The sequence below is a fragment of the Pristis pectinata genome, chromosome 3 (assembly GCF_009764475.1).
Source record: "Pristis pectinata isolate sPriPec2 chromosome 3, sPriPec2.1.pri, whole genome shotgun sequence".
Taxonomy (NCBI): domain Eukaryota; kingdom Metazoa; phylum Chordata; class Chondrichthyes; order Rhinopristiformes; family Pristidae; genus Pristis; species Pristis pectinata.
The window spans coordinates 57,935,214-57,958,134 of record NC_067407.1 but is presented as its reverse complement, the minus strand read 5'-3'; the positions used below and the strand labels follow the sequence as shown (position 1 = coordinate 57,958,134).

The 22,921-nt window shown below is 40.4% G+C and overlaps 1 protein-coding gene across 9 annotated transcripts in view; it reads right to left on the bottom strand.

Annotated features, from left to right (window-relative positions):
• LOC127568345 (uncharacterized protein C1orf21-like) overlaps window positions 1-22,921 on the bottom strand; it is a 164,940-nt gene that overhangs the window by 63,122 nt on the left and 78,897 nt on the right. For all 9 annotated transcript variants that reach the window (XM_052011980.1, XM_052011977.1, XM_052011975.1 and 6 more), the window contains one exon: window positions 525-661. In XM_052011980.1, the coding sequence (XP_051867940.1) occupies window positions 525-623 (99 nt within the window). In that variant the 5' untranslated portion in view covers window positions 624-661. The remainder of the gene's footprint in view (window positions 1-524; window positions 662-22,921) is intronic.

Sequence of the window (22,921 nt, the reverse complement as noted above, 5' to 3'; positions counted from 1 at the left end):
GAAGCTAGATGGTATTTATTTTTAGTATTGTAACACAGGTTGCTTTTGGCTTTCAGTTGTGTAAAAGTTTGTAGAATGCAAGATAAACCACATCTGAATGACATAAAAAATGTTTGTCCAAAGAACATGACTACTTATATAAAACAGGTTCCATGTATTAAACTTAATAATGACAAGTGAATGTGTCATATGTATCTATGAACACTTTACAAAATGCTAAACTGATCTCATGTTTTATGGATTTAGCAGATCATTAAATCTTGGTGATCATCAATAGGAATAATTATGGCAAAAAGGAATTGGAAATCTTAACTATGTAATCTGCTGTGTTACAAGATTTACTTCAGGATTCTGCTGTTTAAATGCAGTGATGTTTCACAATTATTCAAAGTTAGTCCAAGACGTGATATGGCGTCAGCATCAAATACAGAAATGAATTACTGTCCATCCTAGATTGGTTTTCTGCTTAAGATTTGGAGTCATAGGAACACTGGCCCTAGTTTCAAATGGGAAATACTTCTTACCAGATTCTCCTGGTTCCTGGCAGCAACCTTTTGTTCATCTTCATGACCTGTATGGCGCTTCTCAGACCATTCGGATTCATCCTGGCTAACATTCTTCATGTATTTCACCTCTTCAACTGTTCTAATCCTGAACTCCTCTGTAAAATGGTAACAGCAAAATTAGTAAGAAAAATCAATGATGGGTTTAAACAAAAGCAAGCTGGGACCGGACAGTGATATGTGCAAAACAATGGTTTATCAAAATAGCAGGATTTATTTTCCTGAATGACATTGTACTTAAGGAAATAAACATTGACAAACTGCCAGTAATCAATTCGGTTCTACAGTGAAAACATCAGTTTGTGCAGTTCAATTAAAGGCCTGCTATTGATCGCATGTTTCAGAATTACCATGCCAACACAGCTGACCTTGATGTGAAATGTTAAAAGTGCTGTAAATGGGCCACAGTGTGAGATACAGCATGTTTGACACCACATACTACAGAAAGATGGTATAACATTCTAATGGTCATCCATGCTCACTGCAGTTGCAACAACTGTCTGACGTTGGTGTGGGTGACTGAGCAGCAAGGTCACTGGATTCCACTCTTCGTTTGAAGGATGGCTTATTTGATCAAAATCTGACCTGGGATAGAAATATCATATAGAACAAGGGGTGCTGGGTAGACCATCAAGCCGGCTTAAACGCAAGCTATAAAAACTTGTGCAAACATGCTAAAATGTTGACAAAACGAAGATTGAGCAAGATCTTCTGAAAGAGACATCATGTGCGGAAGCAATTCATGTTGCTATCTCATAACTCCAGGGATCTGGAGTCCATCCTGACATTTGGTGCTGTCTCTGTGGAATTTGCACATACTTATTGTGACTGTGTGGGTTTCCCCTGGATGTTCCAGTTTCCTCCCGCATCCCAAAGATATGCTGGTAGGTTAAACCAACCACTGTAAATTATTCCTCATTTTAGATATGTGGTGAAAGAATCAAAGGGGAGTTTATGGGCATGTGAGAGAGAATAGGTTGCAAGACAATAAGAGTGAAACATGGCTGATGGGGCTGCTCTGTTGGGAGCTGCCATAGATCTGAAAGCCTCCTTCTGTAAGGTAATAAATGAGAAAGAGAACCGGATACGAAGTTGAGAGAGATAAATCTGCATGGCTTTGGCCAAAGGTCAAGATGACAGTAGAGACACAACGGGATGAATGCCCTCTTTGATTCAATGACAGAGGAGTTGTTATGCATGTCCATAACACTGGACAAATTTGGCACATTCTGTCTGTCACTTCATCGTCAGGAAAGTTGCATAGAGTCGGAATACAACTGTTGCCTTTAAGTTCACATGCTGCAAAATAAAACTGCTATAAAATTTGCTTTAAATGTTAATTTTCTGCCTTCAGAGAGATTAAAAGGGATACAAGTCACAAGGAGTGTACATTATGGTTACAGCCCTGGGATGTGTCAATCTAAAAGTTGTTGCAGCACATGGTTAGTTGAACTACTACAAAAAAAATAATCACATCACTTTTGGGATTGATTGGTGCCACTGAACCCATGAGTGAACCTACAATACTCCAAAAATCGTAACACACTATGATCACCCAAGCTGCCCAGCGAAGTAAACCTTTCACTAAATGTTAAACCAACTTTGGCTATTTCATTACACACTGTGTTCTACTCAGCAGTAATTCCTGTAAGATATTATCCAGAAGCTATGTTCTTCGTGATAAACTAAACTGATTTGAGAATTAGTGAATATTTGCCTTTTGGTAATACGTTAACTGGATTAACATGACTCTATTGCACACTTCATCCACTTTGGATCACAGATCAGAGTTTTCACTGAATAAAGATATTAATACATAAAAAACACAAGAACATCCAATAAAATATTCAAGTACTCTATGTTGCAATAATCATTCTTCAGAAGTCTGGATGAAAGCAACTAGCTGGCGAGGTGTGGTTCACTGGTTCAGTTTTTACATTCAATTCTCAATAGCATTAGGACCTTGGATTTGCAATGATGAATGCAACTAAAGCTATCAGTGCTCATTGTTGCAACGGAGGAAACCTGACAATTTATGGAGTACATAGATGTACAGTAAAACACAGATCCAGGAGTTCCCGTAACGTCATACATTTCCTGCAACTCTACATGGCACGATATTTGCAGCCTTCTCTGGTAAAAAGTGGTGATCTGGTTAAAACCACAGACATTTACTAACTATTCTTGCTGCCACACAAATCTTGAAAACACTATACTTTGTTGCATGAGATTTTAACTAACATTGCAATATGTTGAAATTTGGGTGGAGAAATGGCAGATGAAGCTTAATCTGGACAAGTACAAAGTGTTGCATTTTGGGAGGTCAACTGCAAGAGGAAAGTACAGAGTAAATGGCAGGACCCTTAGGAGCAGTGACGTACAGAGGGATCAAGAGGTGCAAGTCCAAAACTCCCTGAAAGTGGCAACACAAGTAGATAGGGTGACAGAGAAGGCATATGGCATACTTGCCTTCATCAGTCAGGTTATTGAGTATAAAAGTCAGGAAGTCATGCTGCAGCTGTATAAAACTTTGGTTGGGCTATATTTGGAGTATTGTGTGCTGTTCTGGGTGCCACACTACAGCAAAGATGTGGGGGCTTTGGAGAGGGTACAGAAGAGGTTATTAGTGATAAGGAGAGGTTGGACAAACTTGGATTGTTTTCTCTGGAATGCTGGACACTGAGGGGAGACCTGATAGAAATATATAAAGTTATCAGAAGTATAGACATAGATGGTCAGAGTCTGTTTGCTAGGGTGGAAATGTCAAATACTAGCGCATAAGTTTAAGGTGAGGAGGGAAAGTTTAAAGGAGATTTGCAATGCAAGTTTATTTTTAAAAACAGAGAGGTAGCTGCCAGCAAGGAGAAGTGGTGGAAGCAGATATGACAGCAACATTTACGATGCGTTTAGACAAACACACAAACATGCAGGGAATAGAGGGATACAGACCACATGCAGGCAGATGGGATTAGATTGGCATTGTGATTGGTGCAGAAATTGTGGGCTGAGGGGCCTGTTCCTGTGCTATACTATTTTATGTTCTGCCAAGCCAGAATACTGCTTAACAACAGCTCTAAAAAAAAATTTTTTTTTAAACATGTGGAGTGATATTCCTCAAATAAATTCCTTGTTTTTATTTTTTTTAAAAAGTGTTCATTTTCAAGTTTATAATATTTCAGCTTCCATGTTTCCATGCTTAATTAATTTCTCCAATTTATTTAATTATTCATAAGTTGTTTAAAAAGACGTACATTTTTTAAATTGCACTATTTACTTCCTGTTTTTCTGTCTGAGAACTCTTCAAAGCTTAGTAGACTGCTTAATGAACACACTACTGCTGCTCCACTAACTGCAACAGATGTTGGGAAAGGAGAAATGCACATCCTCGAAACGATTATATTGTTGCAGATCACTTTTTTTCCCTTCGAGGTTGCACAGTGAGCATTATCGGTTCATCACTGACCAAAAAGCTATCAGTTTAAAAAAAAATCAGTCTTTTATTGACCCCCGATACCTTCCTTGTAAACCAATGCCAGACTTTGGCATTTTGAAATTTCCAAAAACCAAAACGTCCACAAATATGTTCATGGGTGACTTTTCCACAAAGAGAAAATAGATAAAAGCTACGGTTTAGCTCTTGTAACTTGAAAACAATCCAACTCACCTAGCAAAGATTTTTAAAAGTCTCACACAGTGCCACGTACACAAATTGTCTCTGTGCTCCTCTTCTGAATTTACTTATTTCCCTGAAAAACAGCCATCAACCTGAAACCTTAGTTCTGCTCCTCTCCCTATAGAGGATACTGGAAATACACAGGCAGCATTGATTTTTATTTCAAAATTTCCATTGTTTCCTTTCTTCAGCCACACTAAAGAGTAACAGAGCTTTTGTCGGAAACTGGAGTCTTGAGAAAGGCTTTTTTCCTGAATGACATTCAAATATCATAGTTCTTGCCTGCAAACATAAGCTGCTAATAGTGAGAAGCCAGTTTAAAAAAAATAAATCCCATTAGGATGCAACTATCAGATTTACTTAACATACAATTTACAAAGAAAGGCTGGTAGCATACAAGCAGAGCAGCAATGGATAAACTAAAAGCTCAGACCGCAGGAATCCCATATTGTTACCAATATACTGACCCAATTGAATCAGGGATAAAATCTATCCTTACACCAATTATCTGAAACTTCAATAAAACATCCAAAACCCCTGCAGCACAGGAACCAACTGTCCAACTCGCCTGATTCTATGCTAAATCTTTATAAGAACAATCCAAAACCCATCCCAATGCCGCACACTTTCACCATAGGTCTGCATTGTCACTGCTTCATACATTTATTCCTTAAAATTGCAATGCTTGTTGTTTTACTGTGGTGTAAGGAGTACAGAAGTAATCTGTGTATACATTGCTTTGTCGCAAATATCCCATGTTCTAACAACCTCCACAGAAAGAACTTTGTTGCAAACCACTCCTTGACATTAATTAAAAACACCAGAGCAGCCAGATTCAAATTGTATTATTTTTCTCCTCCACAATGGCAGGTCTAATGAACAGCAGGATTTCTGAACTCTCTGGGCGTGTGCTTGTGGATATTCTGGGGTTTAGATGTTTCAAAAGGGACAGGGAGTGAGGTAAAAGAGGTGGGGGAGTGGCTTTGCTGATTAGGGACAGTATCATAGCTGTAGAAAGGGAGGACGTCCTGGAGGGTTCGTCCACTGAGTCAGTGTGGGTGGAAGTCTGAAACAGATAAGGAGCTATCACTCCATTGGGAGTATTCTACAGACTGCCCCCCCTCCTCCATAGCAGCAGATTTGGAGGTGCACAAAAATAACAGGGTTGCTGTCATGGGTGATTTCAACTTCCCTAATATTGATTGGCACCTCCTTAGTGTAAAGGGAACAGATTGGACAGAGTTTGAAGGATTCCTGACACAGTATGTGGACAGGCCGACAAGAGGAGAGGCCATTCTGGACCTGGTACTAGGCAATGAGCCTGATCAGGTTTCAGATCTCTCGGTGGGAGAGCATTTTGGAGACAGTGATCATAACTCCTTGACCTTTACCATAGCCTTGGAGAGGGATAGGAGCAGATGATATGGGAAAGTATTTAATTGGGGGGGGGGGTGGAATTATGATGCTATTGGGCAGGAACTTGGGAGCGTAAATTGGGAACAGATGTTCTTGGGGAAGTGCACAGTGGAAATGTGGAGGTTGTTTAGGGAGTACTTGCATGGGGTTCTGGATAGGTTTGTCCCATTGAGGTGGTGCAAGGATAGTAGAGTGAAGGAACTGTGGTTGACAAGAAACATAGAATATCTTGTCAAGAGGAAGAAAGAAGTTTACCTAAGGTTTAGAAAGCAAGGATCAAACAGGGCTCTGGAGAGTTAAAAGGTAGCCAGGAGGAAGCTTAAGAAAGGAGTTAGGAGAGCTAGAAAGGGGCATGAGAAAGCTTTGACAAGTAGGATTAAGGAAAACCCCAAGGTGTTCTACAAGTACGTGAAGAATAGGAGGATGACTAGAGTGAGGGTAGGACCAATCAGGGATAAAAGTGGAAACATGTCTGGAGTCAGAAGAGGTAGGGGAGGTCCTTAATGAATACTTTGCTTCAGTATTCACCAGTGAGAGATCTTGAAGATTGTGAGGATGGCATAGAACAGGCTGATATGCTAGGGCACATTGACGTGAGGAAAGAGGATGTGCTGAAACTTTTGAAAAACATTAGGATAGATAAGTCACCGGGGCTGGATAGGATATATCCAAGGTTATTACTGGAAGCGATAGAAGAGATTGCTGCGCCTTTGGCGATGATCTTTGCATCCTCATCCTTGCACAGGAGAAGTGCCAGATGATTGGAGGGTGGCAAATGTTGTTCCTTTGTTCAAGAAAGGGAGTAGGGATAACCCTGGGAATTACAGGCCAGTGAGTCTTACTTCAGTGGTGGGCAAATTACTGGAGAAGATTCTTAGAGACAAGATCTATGGGCATTTGGAGAAGCATAGGCTAATTAGAGACAGTCAACAGGGCTTTGAGAGGGGCAGGTCATGTCTCACGAACCTGATTGAATTCTTTGAGGATGTGACAAAGCACATTGATGAAGGTAGAGCAGTGGATGTCGTGTACATAGATTTCCGTAAGAGGTTTGATAAGGTTCCTCATGGAAAGCTTATTCAGAAAGTTAGGAGGCATGGGATCCATGGGAACTGTGTGGATTCAGAATTGGCTCGCCCATAGAAGACAGAAGGTGGTTGTAGATGGAGTGTATTCTGCTTGGAGGTCCGCAGGGATCTGTTCTGGGACCCCTGCTCTTTGTGATTTTTATAAATCACTTGGATGAGGATGTGGAAGGGTGGGTTAGTAAGCTTGCAGATGACACAAAGGTTGGTGGTGTTGTGGATAGTGTAGAAGGTTGTTGCAGGTTAACAACAGGACATTGATAGGATGCAGAGTTGGGCTGAGAAGTGGCAGATGGAGTTCAACCCAGGATGTGGAAGCTTTAGAGAGGGTGCAGAGGAGATTTATCAGAATGCTGCCTGGACTGGAGAGCTTGTCTTATGAGGATAGATTGAGCGAGCTAGGGTTTTTCTCTTTGGAGCAGAGGAGGATGGAAGGTGACTTGATAGAGGTGTACAAGATGATAAGAGGCATAGACCAAGTGGACAGTCAGACTTTCTCCCAGGGTGAAAATGGCTAACACGAGGGGGCATAATTTTAAGGTGATTGAAGGAAGGTATAGGGGGTGTCAGAGGCAAGTTTTTATTTACATAGAGAGTGGTGGGTGCGCGGAATGCACTGCCGGCAGAGGTAGTGGAGGCAGATATATTAGGGACATTTAAGAGACTCTTAGATAGAAACATAGAAAACCTGCAGCACAATTCAGGCCCTTCGGGCCACAAAGCTGTGCCGAACATGTCCCTACCTTAGAAATTACTAGGCTTACCCATAGCCCTCCATTGTTCTCAGCTCCATGTACCTATCCAAAAGTCTCTTAAAAGACCCTATCGTATCCGCTGGTAGCCCATTCCATGCACTCACCACTCTGAGTAAAAAACTTACCCGACATCTCCCCTATACCTACTCCCCAGCACCTTAAACCCATGTCCTCTTGTGGCAACCATTTCAGCCCTGGGGAAAAGCCTCTATCTACCCGATCAATGCCTCTCATCATCTTATATACCTCTATCAGGCCCCCCCTCATCCTTCGTCGCTCCAAGGAGAAAAGGCCGAGTTCCCTCAACCTGCATTCATAAGGCATGCTCCGCATTTCAGGCAGCATCCTTGTAAATCTCCTCTGCACCCTTTCTATGGCTTCCACATCCTTCCTGTAGTGAGGCGACCAGACCTGAGCACAGTACTCCAAGTGGGGTCTGACCAGGGTCCTATATAGCTGCAACAATACCTCTCGACTCCTAAATTCAATTCCACGATTGAGGAAGGACAATACACCATATGCCTCCTTAACCACAGAGTCAACCTGTGCAGCTGCTTTGAACGTCCTATGGACTCAGACCCCAAGATCCCTCTGATCCTCCACACTGCCAAGAGTCTTACCATTAATACTATACTCTGCCATCATATTTGACCTACCAAATTGAACCACTTCACACTTATCTGGGTTGAACTGCATCTGCCACTTCTCAGCCCAGCTTTGCATCCTATATATGTCCCGCTGTAACCTCTGACAGCCTTCTATACTATCCACAACACATCCAACCTTTGTGTCGTCCACAAACTTACTAACCCATCCCTCCACTTCCTCATCCAGGTCGTTTATAAAAATCACAAAGAGTAAGGGTCCCAGAACAGATCCCTGAGGTACACCACTGGTCACCGACCTCCATGCAGAATGACCCTTCAACAACCACTCTTTGCACTGTGGATCCAGAACTGGCTGGCCCACAGAAAGCAATGTCCCCTTGGATCCCATGCCTCCTTACTTTCTGAATAAACCTTGCATGCGTTACCTTATCAAATGCCTTGCTGATATCCATATACACTACATCTATTACTCTCCTTTCATCGATATATTTAGTCACATCCTCAAAAAATTCAAATCAGGCTTGTAAGGCAGGACCTGCCCTTGACAAAGCCATGCTGATAGTCACATGAAGGCTAGAAAAATGGAGGGCTACGTGGGAGGGAATGGTTAGATAGATCTTAGAGCAGGATAAAATGTCAGGACAACATCATGGGCCGAAGGGCATGTACTGTGCTATAATGTTCTATGTTCTATAGCCTCTTGGTGAATCTTCCAAAGGAGAAGTATCTGAACATGGGTTTTCAGCTCACCCCCAGGAATGAATGGCCTTTGTAAAAATAGTAAACTTAACAACCTTTGCCAAAGTTCGACTCTTGGATTGCTTTCACATTATAGCTACTTCCTCCACCCACACCCCCCCCACCAAGTTTATAACTAATAAGCAATGCACCCACGAAATCCATACAGACCGTCTCTGTCTCAGAGTATTCAGTAGCCAGTCGAGTTGCTCCCACAAGTTGATGTCCAACTGTACATATTGTTGGCAATAAGGTCCATTTACAACCTAAGAAAAGTTGTTCTTCATCAACCATCTGTCTTTTCAAGTGCAATAAACTTCTAGCTTTCAGCTTTGATTACACCTCTGAAGGTTTAGGCCATTTTTTAAGATTATATGAAAACAAGTTGCAGGTTGGTGCTGCACAAACGTGGTGTACACAACTTGAAAAAACGTTGCATGTTTATGAAATACACCTTCATAAATGATTGTTTTATGTTCTTTGGGTAGTACTGACGATGGAAGTCTCAGACTCAACACAAGGTTTAATTTGCTTTAGGTATGTAAAATGACTTGAAGCTTTCATAAGTAATAAATAATTAGTTTCTTCACAATGGCGGAGCACCAGCTTTTTGGCTGCTTTATCCCTCACCAAAGCTCACCAGTTACAGCACTTTTACAATGCATAAAGGAGAAACCAGAAAATAAAACTTGTTTCATCAAGCTGACACCTGTATATTGACCATGTGCTATTTGCTCAATCATGGATATAAATATACATACAAAACCCACAATAAATCACAAAATGTAGAGAGTGACTTCCAAAGATAATCCAGTGAACACCAACGCTTCAATCCAAAATTACAATCTACATTATTTGAACCCAAGTCGTTCCTTCCCATGTATACTAATTGCAATGGTCTCCAACAAAACATAGTGCTTTATTTAAGAGAGCTTTTAATTACCCACGTCTAAATACAGGATTGCAACCTGCAGTTTGGCTCTTCTGGGTCTGCTTACACTGCAACTTTAGAGTGGTTTCAGAATGATTTTTATTTTGCATCAATTTTGAGCTGAAATTTAACTCTGGATAATGGCCTAGCAAATTTCCATAAACCAACAGTACAGAACTTATTTGAACAAGTCAGTCTCATACTAATTTGGCTTGACATATGCAATGTCGAGCTTGTTTGCATAATTTCTCCAGGAGTTCTCTCCAGCTCACTCTGACACTGCTCTGAATAACATTACCAGCTTCAGGAAGTTTTGGACGGTTGGCCCCAAAACTAGTCTCTAAACGGTCAAACCTTTTCTACTTAAATTCTTCACAGACAGCAGATAAGTTAAAAAGAACTTTTGTCCATTCAAGCAATGTTGCATTTAAAGCATGGAACTAAATATGTAAAGGTGATTAAACAAGAGACCACCAACTTTTTCTAGAAGCTAAACAGTTACTGACAGTCATTTGTCTGCTCATAAAAAAAGAATCAAGCTTCCCTAGTCATGGGTGCTCAGTGTGTCTTTAATTAGTTGGTTTTCATCTCATTAATCTACCCAGAAGCCCATCTTACATATCCATCAATTTAGTGACACGAAGTTTGATCTTCATTGAACCTACATTCTACTGGCGTGCACTTCAAAGAAAGGAACTTCCATGGCCTCAGTGTTTCCCACTGTTGTTGTGGGACCTTGCGTGTGAAATACCTGCTGCATATCCTGCTGAAGAGACCGCACTTCAAACTAGTCTATAACCCAGAGTAGCTTGAAGTGCAGTCTCTTTAGTCGGACACGCAGCAGGTGTTTCACACGCAAGGTCCCAGTACAACAATATTCTTAAAAATAACATGATTTTGAGATGTTGGTTGTGGGATAAGCACTGCATTAGACACAAGAACCCTTCTGCTCTTTTTTGAAGAATACCATGGGATACATTAACCGCACTGGAAGAGCACGTCCAGTCCCAGTCTTCCGCTTCACACATTTAATTTAATGTAACTCTAAAATTTAACTTGCTTCCGTAATTTGCAAATTTACATGTTTAAAAAGGTCAAGCTTCAATTTTTCTTCCAAATCATCGCGTTAACCAGTATCAACCTGTCCCCTGCAAAGACACCATCCCTTTCTCTCAGTTTCTCCGCCTCCACTGTATCGTTTTCAAGATGAGGCTTTCCACGCTGGGATTTCTAAAATGTCCTCCTTCAGGGAACACGCTTCCCCCTGCCATATTTGATGGAGCCCTCACCCACATTTCCTATGCATCTGTCCTTACCCCCACTCTCTCCCCCAGAAAGAACAGAGAGAGGATTCCCACGTTGCTCACCTTTCACCCCACTAGTTACCACATCCAGCATGTCATCCTTTGCTACAACAGATCCCACCACCAACCACACCTTCCCCACTCCCCGTTTCCCCACAGGAACCACTCACTGAGATTCGCTGGTCCCCTCTTCCTTTCCCACCTCCTCCTCCCTGTCCACTCACACTTTCCCCTGCAACGGTAGGAACTTCACCTTCTCCCTCGTCACCATCCAGGGACCAAAACAACCCTTCCAGATGAGGCACAGATGCATGTGCACTTCCTCCAACCTGGTCCATTGCATTTGTTGCTCGCAATGTGGCCTCCTCTACATTGGCGAGACCAGGCATAGACTGTGCAATATTAGCCTCCTTATATGTTAATGCTTTGGAAGCAAACTCCAGAGAAGATTTTCCAGGTTAATATCTGGAATGGATCTTCTGAGGGAAAAGTTGAACAGGTGAGCCTTGTAGTCCCTGGAGTTTAGAAGGGTGAAAGGGGAAGTCGAGTTAAGTTTATTGTCATGTGTACAAGTACAGTGAGGTACGGGTACAATGAAAAACTTGCTTGCAGCAGCATCACAGGCACGTAGATTCAGACAACACACCAAACATAAATTATACCAGACAGCAAAGAAAAAAGACTTTGCAAAACAAGACATTAGTGCAATAAAAAACAACACCTGGAACCCTCTGTCTTATGCCTCCCTTTCACTTCTATATACTGGCCACCTTCCCTCTATATCCTCATTCCTGTTGCAGGGTCTTGACCATCCTTTCCTCCACAGATGCGATTTATTGCTCAGATCTACACTGTATCCTTGTATTGTACTCAAAGAAGTGCAACCATTATTTAATCTTGGATCAGACCAAAGGACTAAACATCTCAAGTGCCATTGCTTGGGTCTGCTCCAATATTTCCTCATGCAGTTTTAGGATAATAAATTATTTGTTAATTGATACTTAGCGGTGATACTAACCAGTGACAGCTCATGTCTACATCAGACGTGCCAATTTTCTGAACCTCTCTCAGAGGCAGGCATACTCACTACGATGCACGAAATGCTCCAAAGTAGGTATTCAAGACAAGAGTGCACATATCTGTCAATCATCAAAGCCTGGTTATGTGGCACGTTGTATCATAGATGGGTTTAGTTACTAGAAAAACAAAACTGAACAAGTCTGTGACAAACGTTTCCCCAAATAGCATCAGATAAATACAATTACAAATGAACATGCATATGAATTAGGAGCTGGAGTTGGCCACTTAGTCCAGTGAGCCTGCTCGCCCATCTAATACTATTTATTAGGGCTGATGTAACTGTAACCTTTATTTCACATTTCCATCTACCTACAGTAAACTTTCACTCCTTTGCTTATCAAAAGTATCTGTATACGTCTTCTTTAAAAACATTCAAAGACTCTTTTCACCACCTTTTGAGGAGGAGAATTTTTTTTAGGGACTCAGATCGAATATATAGGAGGTGCTGCCTCAAGGTGGCAGCGACTACAATCAAGGATCCCCACCATTGGATCATGCCCACTTGTCACCATTATCATCAGGGCAGGAGATACAGAAGTCTGAAGGCCCACACCACCAGGTTCAGGAATGGCTACTTTCCTACAACCATCAGGTTCTTGAACTGACCTGCACAACCCTCACCAGGGACTACAAGGCTCACCTGTTCAACTTTTCCCTCAGAAGATCCATTCCAGATATTAACCTGGAAAATCTTCTCTGGAGTTTGCTTCCAAAGCATTAACATATAAGGAGGCTAATATTGCACAGTACTCCAAATGTGGTCTCACCAATATCCTCAATAATTGAAATATAGCCTCTCTACTTCTATTAAATTCCCATTGTGATAAATAATAACATTCTGTTAACTTTCCTAAATGTGCCTGAATGCTACCCTATTGTGAATAATGCACTGGGACACCCAAATCCTTAGTGCCATAGAGTCATAGAATTGTACAGGATGGAAACAGGTCATTCAGCCCAACTCATCCACACTGACCAGTGGACAACCATTCGTATTACTGCCATCTCCCAGCACTCGGTCCAGAGCCTTCTCAGCCTCAGCGATTTGTGCTCATCTGGATACTTCTTAAATGCTATCAGCAACTTAACTTCAATCTTCTGTGAATCACCATTTAGATTAGTTTTTTTTAAATTGCTTGCCAAAGTGGAGAATTTCATATTTTTCTACATTACATTCCATTTGTCCAATCCTTACCCATTCAATTAACCTATCTATATCCATTTCTAGGCTCCTTGTGTCTTCCTCACAACTTACATCTTTCGGTCACCAGCAAATTCAGCACCCATACCTTTGGTGCCTTTTAGATCAAGTCATTTATATTAAAAAGTTGAATCCCCTCCATCTGTTCCTATGACACACCACTCGCCACATCCTACCAACCAGAAAAAGACATTTATGTCTGCTTTTTGTTTCCTGTTAACCAGGCAATCTTCTATTCATACCACAGTATTATTTCCTATACCATGAGCTTTATTTTCAGCAATGATCTTTGATGTGCCGTCTTAATAAATGCCTTTGGAAAAAAATCCCAAGCTTTGTCAATCAATCATCCTTATCACTGGTTGCACATACTAGTTTCAGGGCTACATTGTTGGCCTTGTAATTAGAAGTCCCAACATTATGTGATTACATCAAAGGACAGTTCAAGTGCGAGTGATTCAGGCTTGGTCCAGCATTTCGGGATAGTGAATTATCTGTTATATGAAACAAATGGTGACAATCCACAGTAACAATCAAGGCTACACCAGCGATCCCAATTTTCAGGACTTCTCTCCATGCTACAGGCATCTACAAATATACATCAAATCATCCAATGTTGATATTCAACAGTGCATATAATAGTCAAACATCCAGACCAAAGTTTGTGTGGACGGATGGCCTTAGTAATTGGATAAACAAAACCCAACGTGCTCGTGACAAAAGTTAGAGTCACCCAAACACTAGCAGGTAAATATAATAGAAAAGCAGCTTATGAAAAGTAAAACAGAAAATACTAGGAATATTCAGCAGGTTAGACAGCATCAGTAGAGAGAGAGTCAACATTTCAGGTCATTGATCCTTCATCAGGACTGGAGAAATGAAATGGAATAGTGAAAACACCAATGGTTTTCAAGGTAAATACAATGTCGCTGGGACAAAACCATGTGCTGAACATGTCTGGAAGGGGTGCAGATCAATAGACCTTAAAAAGAGAGAGTACACAAACAGGTCACTCATCCAAACCAATCCACGTTCCACTTAATCCCCAAGCTGAACCAAATTGCTTGCTTTTGGCTATGTTACCCATTGTAGTTCAAAGTGACCAACATCCCTAGCTGAGGGCAGAGTCCCTGGCCTTCATGACCCACGGAGACATTTGCCCAAGTTAACTGTGCTAACAACTCACAAACACAGAAAATAACAAGTTGAATATTTCATAAACACAAGGGAAAAAAAAGAATTCTGAGAACCTGCAAAGGCAACACAAGGGGAAAATGGTGATTAGTTCTTTTTTTCTTAAAATACCAAGCAGTTTCTCAAAATTCAGAAGCAGAGACACATGCTATACATATTTATAAATGAAACCGAGTAAATGAACAGGTTTAACAGTAATTCAAGTGATTAATCAGTTGTCTCACTCAATCACCGCAAAGCTTTGAATAAGTGTTGGTGATAATTATACAACAGTGATACACTACATCCAGCTGACAGGATGCTTCTATCCAGCCTGCCAGTTCTCACTGCCTCCCAGGTCCCAATGCTTGTTGCAATCACATTCTGGCATTCTGGTTCGGAAAAGTGGTTTCAATTGAATAGTTAAATCAGAAAGAGACTCCAACACAAGGAAATTGTGTTTCACAGCCAATGGCTAGCCTCAAGGTTCCACAGAATCCAAGACTTCTTGCTTGTTAATTTTTCATTGGACCATTCCATTAAATATCCTACCACTCAATCGGAGGGAGGCTTACATACTTATAGAAGAAGCATAAGACATAGCGTTTACCAGCAAACTCAGAGGGATCAGAGAGGGGGAGTGGTGGGATGGGGCTGAAGTAGGTTAGCAGTGCAGAAATACTGCATTACTTCTGGTATTATGATTCAATTTAAATAATAAAGCTACAATTATTTTAAATTTAACAATCCACTACTTAAACTATTGTATTTGTGTGTTTTTATGAGCATGAATATAAATTATCTGTATTTATGTAGGGATAAAATAATATATTTTTGCTGAGTAGTGCTTGAAAGGTGTTTTGGATTGTCAATCTGGTCCACTCTGCAGAAGAATCCATCAAAAAGATATCTCGTCCAAGTATTATTTGATAAGGCAAGCCAAATTACAGCTTGTTAACCAATTTGTGCCCTAATAAAAAAGTCCCCAAACTCTGTTATTTCTCTCTTGGAACATTAAATACAGGAGGAAAATTTTCAAGAGCAGAAACCTTTCATTACAAACTGTTTTATTTAATCATGCTACTCCCTCCTGATTTAGTATAATTACATTGGTACAAATCACTGTGCAGTATAGGTACAAAGGCTTTGTCAATCCGACATGATTAATCAGCTTATGCATTTTATTTTAGGGAAGGAATATAAATGTTTTTCTGGCATGGAACTGTATGTGCTAAGCCTCCAGCTACCGTCAGAGAGAGAATGCTGGGTTGGTAAAGTAAATCAAGACAAAGAACCACCCATTTTTAGAACCATCAATCTTCAATAATTTGTTACATTACTGATTTTTAGCAAGGTAAAGTCACATTTCCTCCATCCCATCTTCCTGTGTCTTTATGCCAAAGTGAAAGATTCATGACATAATGTGGTCAGTCTGTGGTTTACAAGCAGACAGTTGGGGTATTTTTTTTGTTCTCTATGTGGTTACCAAGTTGAATAAGGGTCTATAATTCTTCTCTCAATCTGAAGATTCAGTTCATGGACATTAATGGCCACATCTGGAATTAATACAGGACACTTTGCCTTCGCTTTGCCCCAACAACCTAAAAAAAAATCCACTGATGTAACATGCCATTTCCAGACTAATTTACCCTTGTGGTTACTTAAATCAGAACTGTAACTTCAGTTCCTAATAATGTCAAGCAAGAAAATACTGTAGTGTATCATTGTTAGTGAGCAGATTGAACACTTAGTCATTAGAAAAGGTGAGGAGTTTCACACATTAGAGACTGCTGTACATTTTACTGTCAGCTTTTCAATCTAAATGCTTCTAAAAGTAGTCACAGAATGCACTGAGAACACAGTGCCATTCTATTCCTGTTCTGAGTTAGCTGAAGTAGGATTGTGACAAAAGTGGCATGACACTACTGGTTCATATTGATACACTGCGCCACAAACAGATGACATACATTATGACACTTAACAAAGTTATTAAAATGAAACAGACCCAGTTCTTCAGGACTGAGTTTACTAGATGGCATAATGCCAAGATAGTATACAACCAAATCCACAATGTGTACCTGAAGGCAGGCCACAGCAACCCAGTGCTTGAAACTGGCTATCCCCTGGTGTCAGGGAAGAAGCAACACAGTTAAGATACAGACAAAATTTACGGCACAAATAGAAATAAATGGGTTTGATCCAATCACCATTCTACAGCCGTGGCTGAAGTTGGGAAATAAATTCTGATATCTAGAAAGGAGAGACAAAATAGGAAAAATGATGATCTGGGGCATTAGGGGAATTTAATCTTCATAGGGGGAGGAGGGCGGGAACCATTTGGGCTGGGCAAATTAAACTGGCTGAAGTAGCATGAAGAATGTTCAGAGAATGCAACCAAGCAGGGAACAGGCTTTTGCCTTGAGAGACAGAAGAGGGTTTAAATAGTTATTTCATAGTAGGTGACCCTTTGGAGAAAACTGATCAGAATAAAATGCATCTTACATTGAGTTCACAACTGACATACTTAAGTCTGAAAATAAAGTCTTGAAGTTAAATAATGCTAATTACATTAGAAGCAAGGTCGCTAAAATAGATTGGAAAATTAGATTTTAAAGTCTGACAGAATAAAAATAGCAACACTTTTTTTTAAATTTCCAAAGAGTGTACATTCCTTTGGAAATAAAATCTCCTGAGGAAAAGTGATCCATCAATGCTAACAATCTAAAGTTGTTCTTAATTCTCATTAAAGAATGGATTGTAATGTTGCCAAAAGACAAGTTCTTGGATTGAGATAGGAACCAGCAGCAGAAAACCAAAAAATGAAGAATATTAAACTGGTAACATACTGTATATAAGAAAAATACATCATATACACCTAAGGTAGGTCAGTAAAACAGAAGGTGGTACTGAAGATAGTAAATCCTGGTTACAAAACGTCTTCTGAAAACTACAATGCCACTCTATGCCTACACTGTGGCTGTTGGAGTAGAATTGTAACACTGATGCATTCTGCTGCAAAGAAGACAGAGGCAGGAGAAGTTATAATGGACAATGAGAAAATCATTGGGATAACAAACAGTTATTTTCAATGCGCCTTCACAGTTGAAGAAATAATAGGAAATCACTGATCTAATGATGGAGAAGGTCTTGAGTAATTGACGTCAGTGTACTGGACAGACTAATGTTGGTGAAAGCTGAAAAATCCACTGGACCTGATGGCTTACACACAAGGGTTCTAAACAAAGTAACTGCAGAGATGGTAGATACACAAGTGGCAATTTACTGAAACTTTGCATCAGTCCCAGTGGACAGGAAGACAAATTTAACATCATGATTCAAAAAAGGAGGAAGACAGAAAACAGGGAACCAGAGACCGGATAACAGTTGTTGGAATAAAATGAGAATCCTTTGTGAAAAATGTGTTACCAGGGTACTTAGAAAATTGCATCACAATTAAGCCGTTCACGTGGTTCAATGAAAGGGAAATGGTGTTCGAATAGAATAAGAGAAACTGATTCTTGTTTTATTCTTATACTATTCATATAGTCTGGCCTGCAGGGGATGTTCCACAGCATCACCATTCACAACACATTAAACAGAAAAATAAATTTAATGTGCTGGTAACTGTCCCCATCAACCCATTTGGACTTGCCCTATCAGAGATATTCCCTGTTCTACACATCCCTTCCCACCTTCTTTCCTATTTAGAAAAGATGTACAAGTTGGTTTTTAAGATCTGAGTAAGGATGCCAAACCCAAAAGGTTAACTGATTCTTTTTCCAGTATTTTCTATTTTTATTTCAGATTTCCAGCGTCCACACTTCCTGGATTTTCTTTGAAAAAACTCTAAGACTGTTTTAAGAGGATGTAATTGGCAGGTGGATAAGGTACGAAAGGTTGCAACAAAATGATATGCACTCACAGAGAAAGGGTGACATTTTCAGTACAGATGGAGGAAGAGAGTCATACAGAACAAAATAAAAAGGCTTATCAACCCATCAAATCTGTGCTGACCATCAACCATCCATTTCTACACCAATTCTACCCCACCCATTTTGTTCTGCCAACATTCCCATCAACTGTCCCCTAGATTCTACCACTCACCTACATATCCAGGGGTAATTTACAGTGGCCAATTAATCTACCAAACCACATGTTCTTTGGGATGTGGGAGGAAACCTGAGCACTGGGAGAACATGCAAACTCTGTACAGACAGCATCCAAGGTCAGGATTGAACCCAGTTCACTGGAACTATGTGGCAGCAGTTCGAATAGCTGCACAAATACACAACCTCAATAATTAAAAGGCAGGTGACAGAACAGGAATAAGCAGGTCAAAAATCAGGTTGGCTACTGCTACTTCTGGGGTGTCCCAAGGAATAATAAAAAGACTTCAGGTAACTACTACTTATATTAATAACATATTGCAGTATATCAAAACTCCCTGACAGTACAAAGGTCGATTTATAGACACTTAAGGAATCAAGGGAGAGGAGAGGTCAACTATGATTTAATAGAATGGATAAGCAGGTGTGAGCAAGTCAACAGGGATCTACCCATGTCCCATTTCTTATGTAATGTTCTCAAGAAAAGCAAGTGAGATCTTGGCTTGCTCTTAACACAAAGTACAAGAGTGACTATGAAGTATACTCTATAACCAATGCTTTCCCAATGTGAGTGCTATTCCCTTTAGATTGGAAAATGATGCATATCACTCTACCATTTAACAAGGTTGAGAGGGAACCCAGCGAACTATAAATATATTATAATCTATTGATAGAACATTATTGATAGAACATTATAAAACTTTGAATTCTTTCAGTTGTTTAGAGTTAGCCAGCATGGATTTTGGATGTGTAAACACAGTGTACTGCCGAAAAAAACTAATAAAACTTTTATTTAAGAGAAAACATGACCCAAGTAGTTCCAGTTCTGACAACAGGTCTCAGATCTGAAACGTTAACATTATTTCTTCTTCCACAGATGCTGCCTGACCTACTGAGCATTTCCAGCATTTTCTGTGACTACGGTATCAGGGACTTCCAGCAGCCATTTGAAGCTTGTGGAGCTGAAGATTAATGACTAAATTATGAAATCGGCTGAGCAGCAGTAATCCGTTGGTATAAATGGATAGGTAGTTTTCCACGAGGAAAAGTGTTGGCGCCTCAACTATTCACTATGGCTTTTAAGTCACTTAAACTAGGATAAAAATCCACATTGAAATTTGCCAAAAACACAAACGTAGATGGCAATGCGGGTAGAAGCATTTAACTACAAAGCAGATGCTGTGGTTGTAATGACAATGACTCAGTCACTGCACCATAAATGCCAGAGTAACCTTCAGTCCATGCACACGCCTTGTGAGATGCAGAAATCCAGAAGCCACTGTCAATGGCTTCCTGTTCCTCCACAAGGTGTGTGAAATCTTGCAGCCTCCTCCTGTGTAATATTAGCAAGCCAGTGGATTTATGAAAAACCCCATGCTCTGACAAGGGATTGTCAATTTAATGCTCTCATAATATTTTAAAATATTTCACTTTCTGAAAAGTTTTTCTACATTTTAAACTACAGCAATATTTTGTCTATGCCCAAATCTTTACACTGCATCAGCTTGATGGTACCAGTACTACTGGACACAAGCATACCACTGGAGCAGATACCAGATAGACATCAGAAAGGGGGGTAGTTCTGGTGATCGTGCCTGCTTTCTTTGAGATCGATTGGTTGGTGTCTACAATAAAGTCTAAAAGATTAAACAAATGGAGAAAACTGTGGCGTGGATTTCAAAAATAAAACATGAGTCCTTCCACTTTGGATCATACAATGATAAAGCAGAGTAGTTTATGATCAGCAAAATGTTGAAAACAGTGGAAAGACAGAGGGATATACCTATTGGCTCATGAGCATCCATCAGGGACAAGGATAAAACACAATTAAAAACTCTGGACTTCATGTCTGAAGTATTAGGATAATTGGGGTGAGGAATTCTGCAGCAGTTATACAAGGTCCAGCTTGGACCATACCTGGAACAAGGTGAAGAGTTCTGGGCACTACGCATTCAGAAGATTATCTTTGCCTTCAGTGAACAGTGTAGGTTCCCTGGGATGACACCTGGATGTCAAGGGATCAATTAGGAGAGATATTTTGCTGCATCCTCTGGATTTTTGATTAGGGAATGATTTGGTTGAGGCTTTCAAAATATTAAGAGGAATAGAGAAGGCAGGTAGAGAGAAACTGAATTCTACACTCCCCAGATAGCCTGGTCTAGAAATCAGAGCCAGGCTTTTCAGAAATAGCATTTGTACCACATCTACAGGCTAAGGATGGTCGAGGTTCGGAACTTTCTTCCGCAAACAGTAATTGATGTGAGGCCAATTGTTAATTTTAAATCTGAGACAGAGTCAGCCAGAGGTATGAAGGGAAATGGGGGCAAAAGCAGAGAGCGAAGTTAGGTCACATACCAGACAAGATCTCAGTGACTGGCAGAACAGGTTTGAGGGGCTAAGTGTCTTTCTTCCTGCTCCTTTGTACCTAGGTTTAAAGGTTACTAATGCGTTAATATTTAAAAAAAACGTACATTTTTATTAAAGACTTATTGCATTTGAAAAATGCAGTTTAATGCAGTATTGATGGCAGTGGAAGCAATTTTCGCATCAATTTCATGGACTTTCTTATTACATTAGATAGATATAAGGAAAATTAAATGTTGGCATTGAACAATTGTAGCTCTGAAGGAATTACTGTGTTTTAGTATTAAGAGAGTGCCTATTATACAAAACTGTCTATTCGCATTCCAAATTTTGATGGTGCATACTGCTTCATTTGCAGATCGATCAGGAGGAAGAAACTTGTTTCTAGCTTCTGATCAAATCATGTGTCTGCAGATCAATACACTTAGTTTGTAAACTCAAATAAACATCCCTCATGGTTACTTTGTTGATATTGTTGTGGTATTTGAACTTAGAGATAGATGTGTTAGATCTTCAAAGATTATAATTAAATGGTTTTGTTTTTGGGGTGCAAATATCGAAGACTGGTGCCCAGATTGAGCATTTGGAGAAGCATAGAGTTATTTAGGGATAGTCAACATGGCTTTCTGAAGGGCAGGTCATGCCTCACGAGCCCAATAGAGTTTTTTTTTGAGGAAGTGACAAGACAAATTGATGAAGGTAGTGCGCTGGATGTTGTATATATCGATTTTAGCAAGGTGTTTGACAAGGTTTCCATGGTAAGCTCATTCAGAAAGCCATGAGGTATGGGATCCATGGAACATTGGTTGTGTGGATTTGAAACTGGCTTGCCCACAGAAGGTAGATGGTTGTAGAAGGGGAGTATTCAACCTGGAGGTCAGTGATAAGTGGTGTTCCACAAGGATCTGTTCTGGAACCCCTGCTCTCTGTGATTTTTATAAATGACTTTGATGAAGTGGAAGGATGGGTTGACAAGCCTGCAGATGACACGAAGGTTGGTGGTGTAGTAGATAGTGCAGAAGGTTGCAATGTGATCTGTACAGGATGCAGAGCTGCGCGTTGAAGTGGCAGATAGAATTCAATCCTGAGGATTGAAAGAACGAATTTGAAGGCAGAGCAAATGGTAAATGGCAGGATTCTTAGCAGTGTGGAGGAACAGAGGGATCTTGGGGTCCAAGTACATAGATCCCCAAAGCTGCTGCACAAGTTGCTAGGACTGTTAAGGTGGCATATGGTGTGCTGGCCTTCATTAGCTGGGGGACTGAGTTCAAGAGCCGAGGGGTAAAACTCTGGTTAGACCACACTTGGAATATTGTGCTCAGTTCCTGTCACCACATTACAGGAAAGATGTGGAAGCTTTGGAGAGGGTGCAGAGGAGATTTACAAAGTTACTGCCTGGATTGGAGAGCACATCTTATGAGGAGAGGTTGAGTGATTTAGGGTTTTTCTCTTTGGAATGACGGAGGATGAAGGGAGATTTGATACAGGTAAATAAGATTGAGAGACATAGACAGAGTGGACAGCCAGTATCTTTTCCCCAGAGCAGTAATGGTCAATATTAGAGGTCACCCGTTTAAGGTGACCTCTAGTATTGACTCAATACTAGTGTACTGAGGCATGATCAACTCAAAGCATGCTTGCCAAAGCTGAAGCATTAAAAATATGTTCATCAGCATTTGTTGATTTGTGACTCATTCTTCCAATGACCCATGTAGAAAAGGAAGCAAAAACAAATACATTGAATTAGGGTGTGTCGTGGAGGAAGGGTGTGCAGTGGGGAATCAGGGACTAAACAAGGCTGGCTGAATAGTTACTTCATATTTTTTGATGTTGAGACATGAAGGTAACCTTGCCCGCCCAGGTATACACTTAACAATCCAATCATGACATAATCAAGCTCAAAGCACTTTCATAATTAAATTGT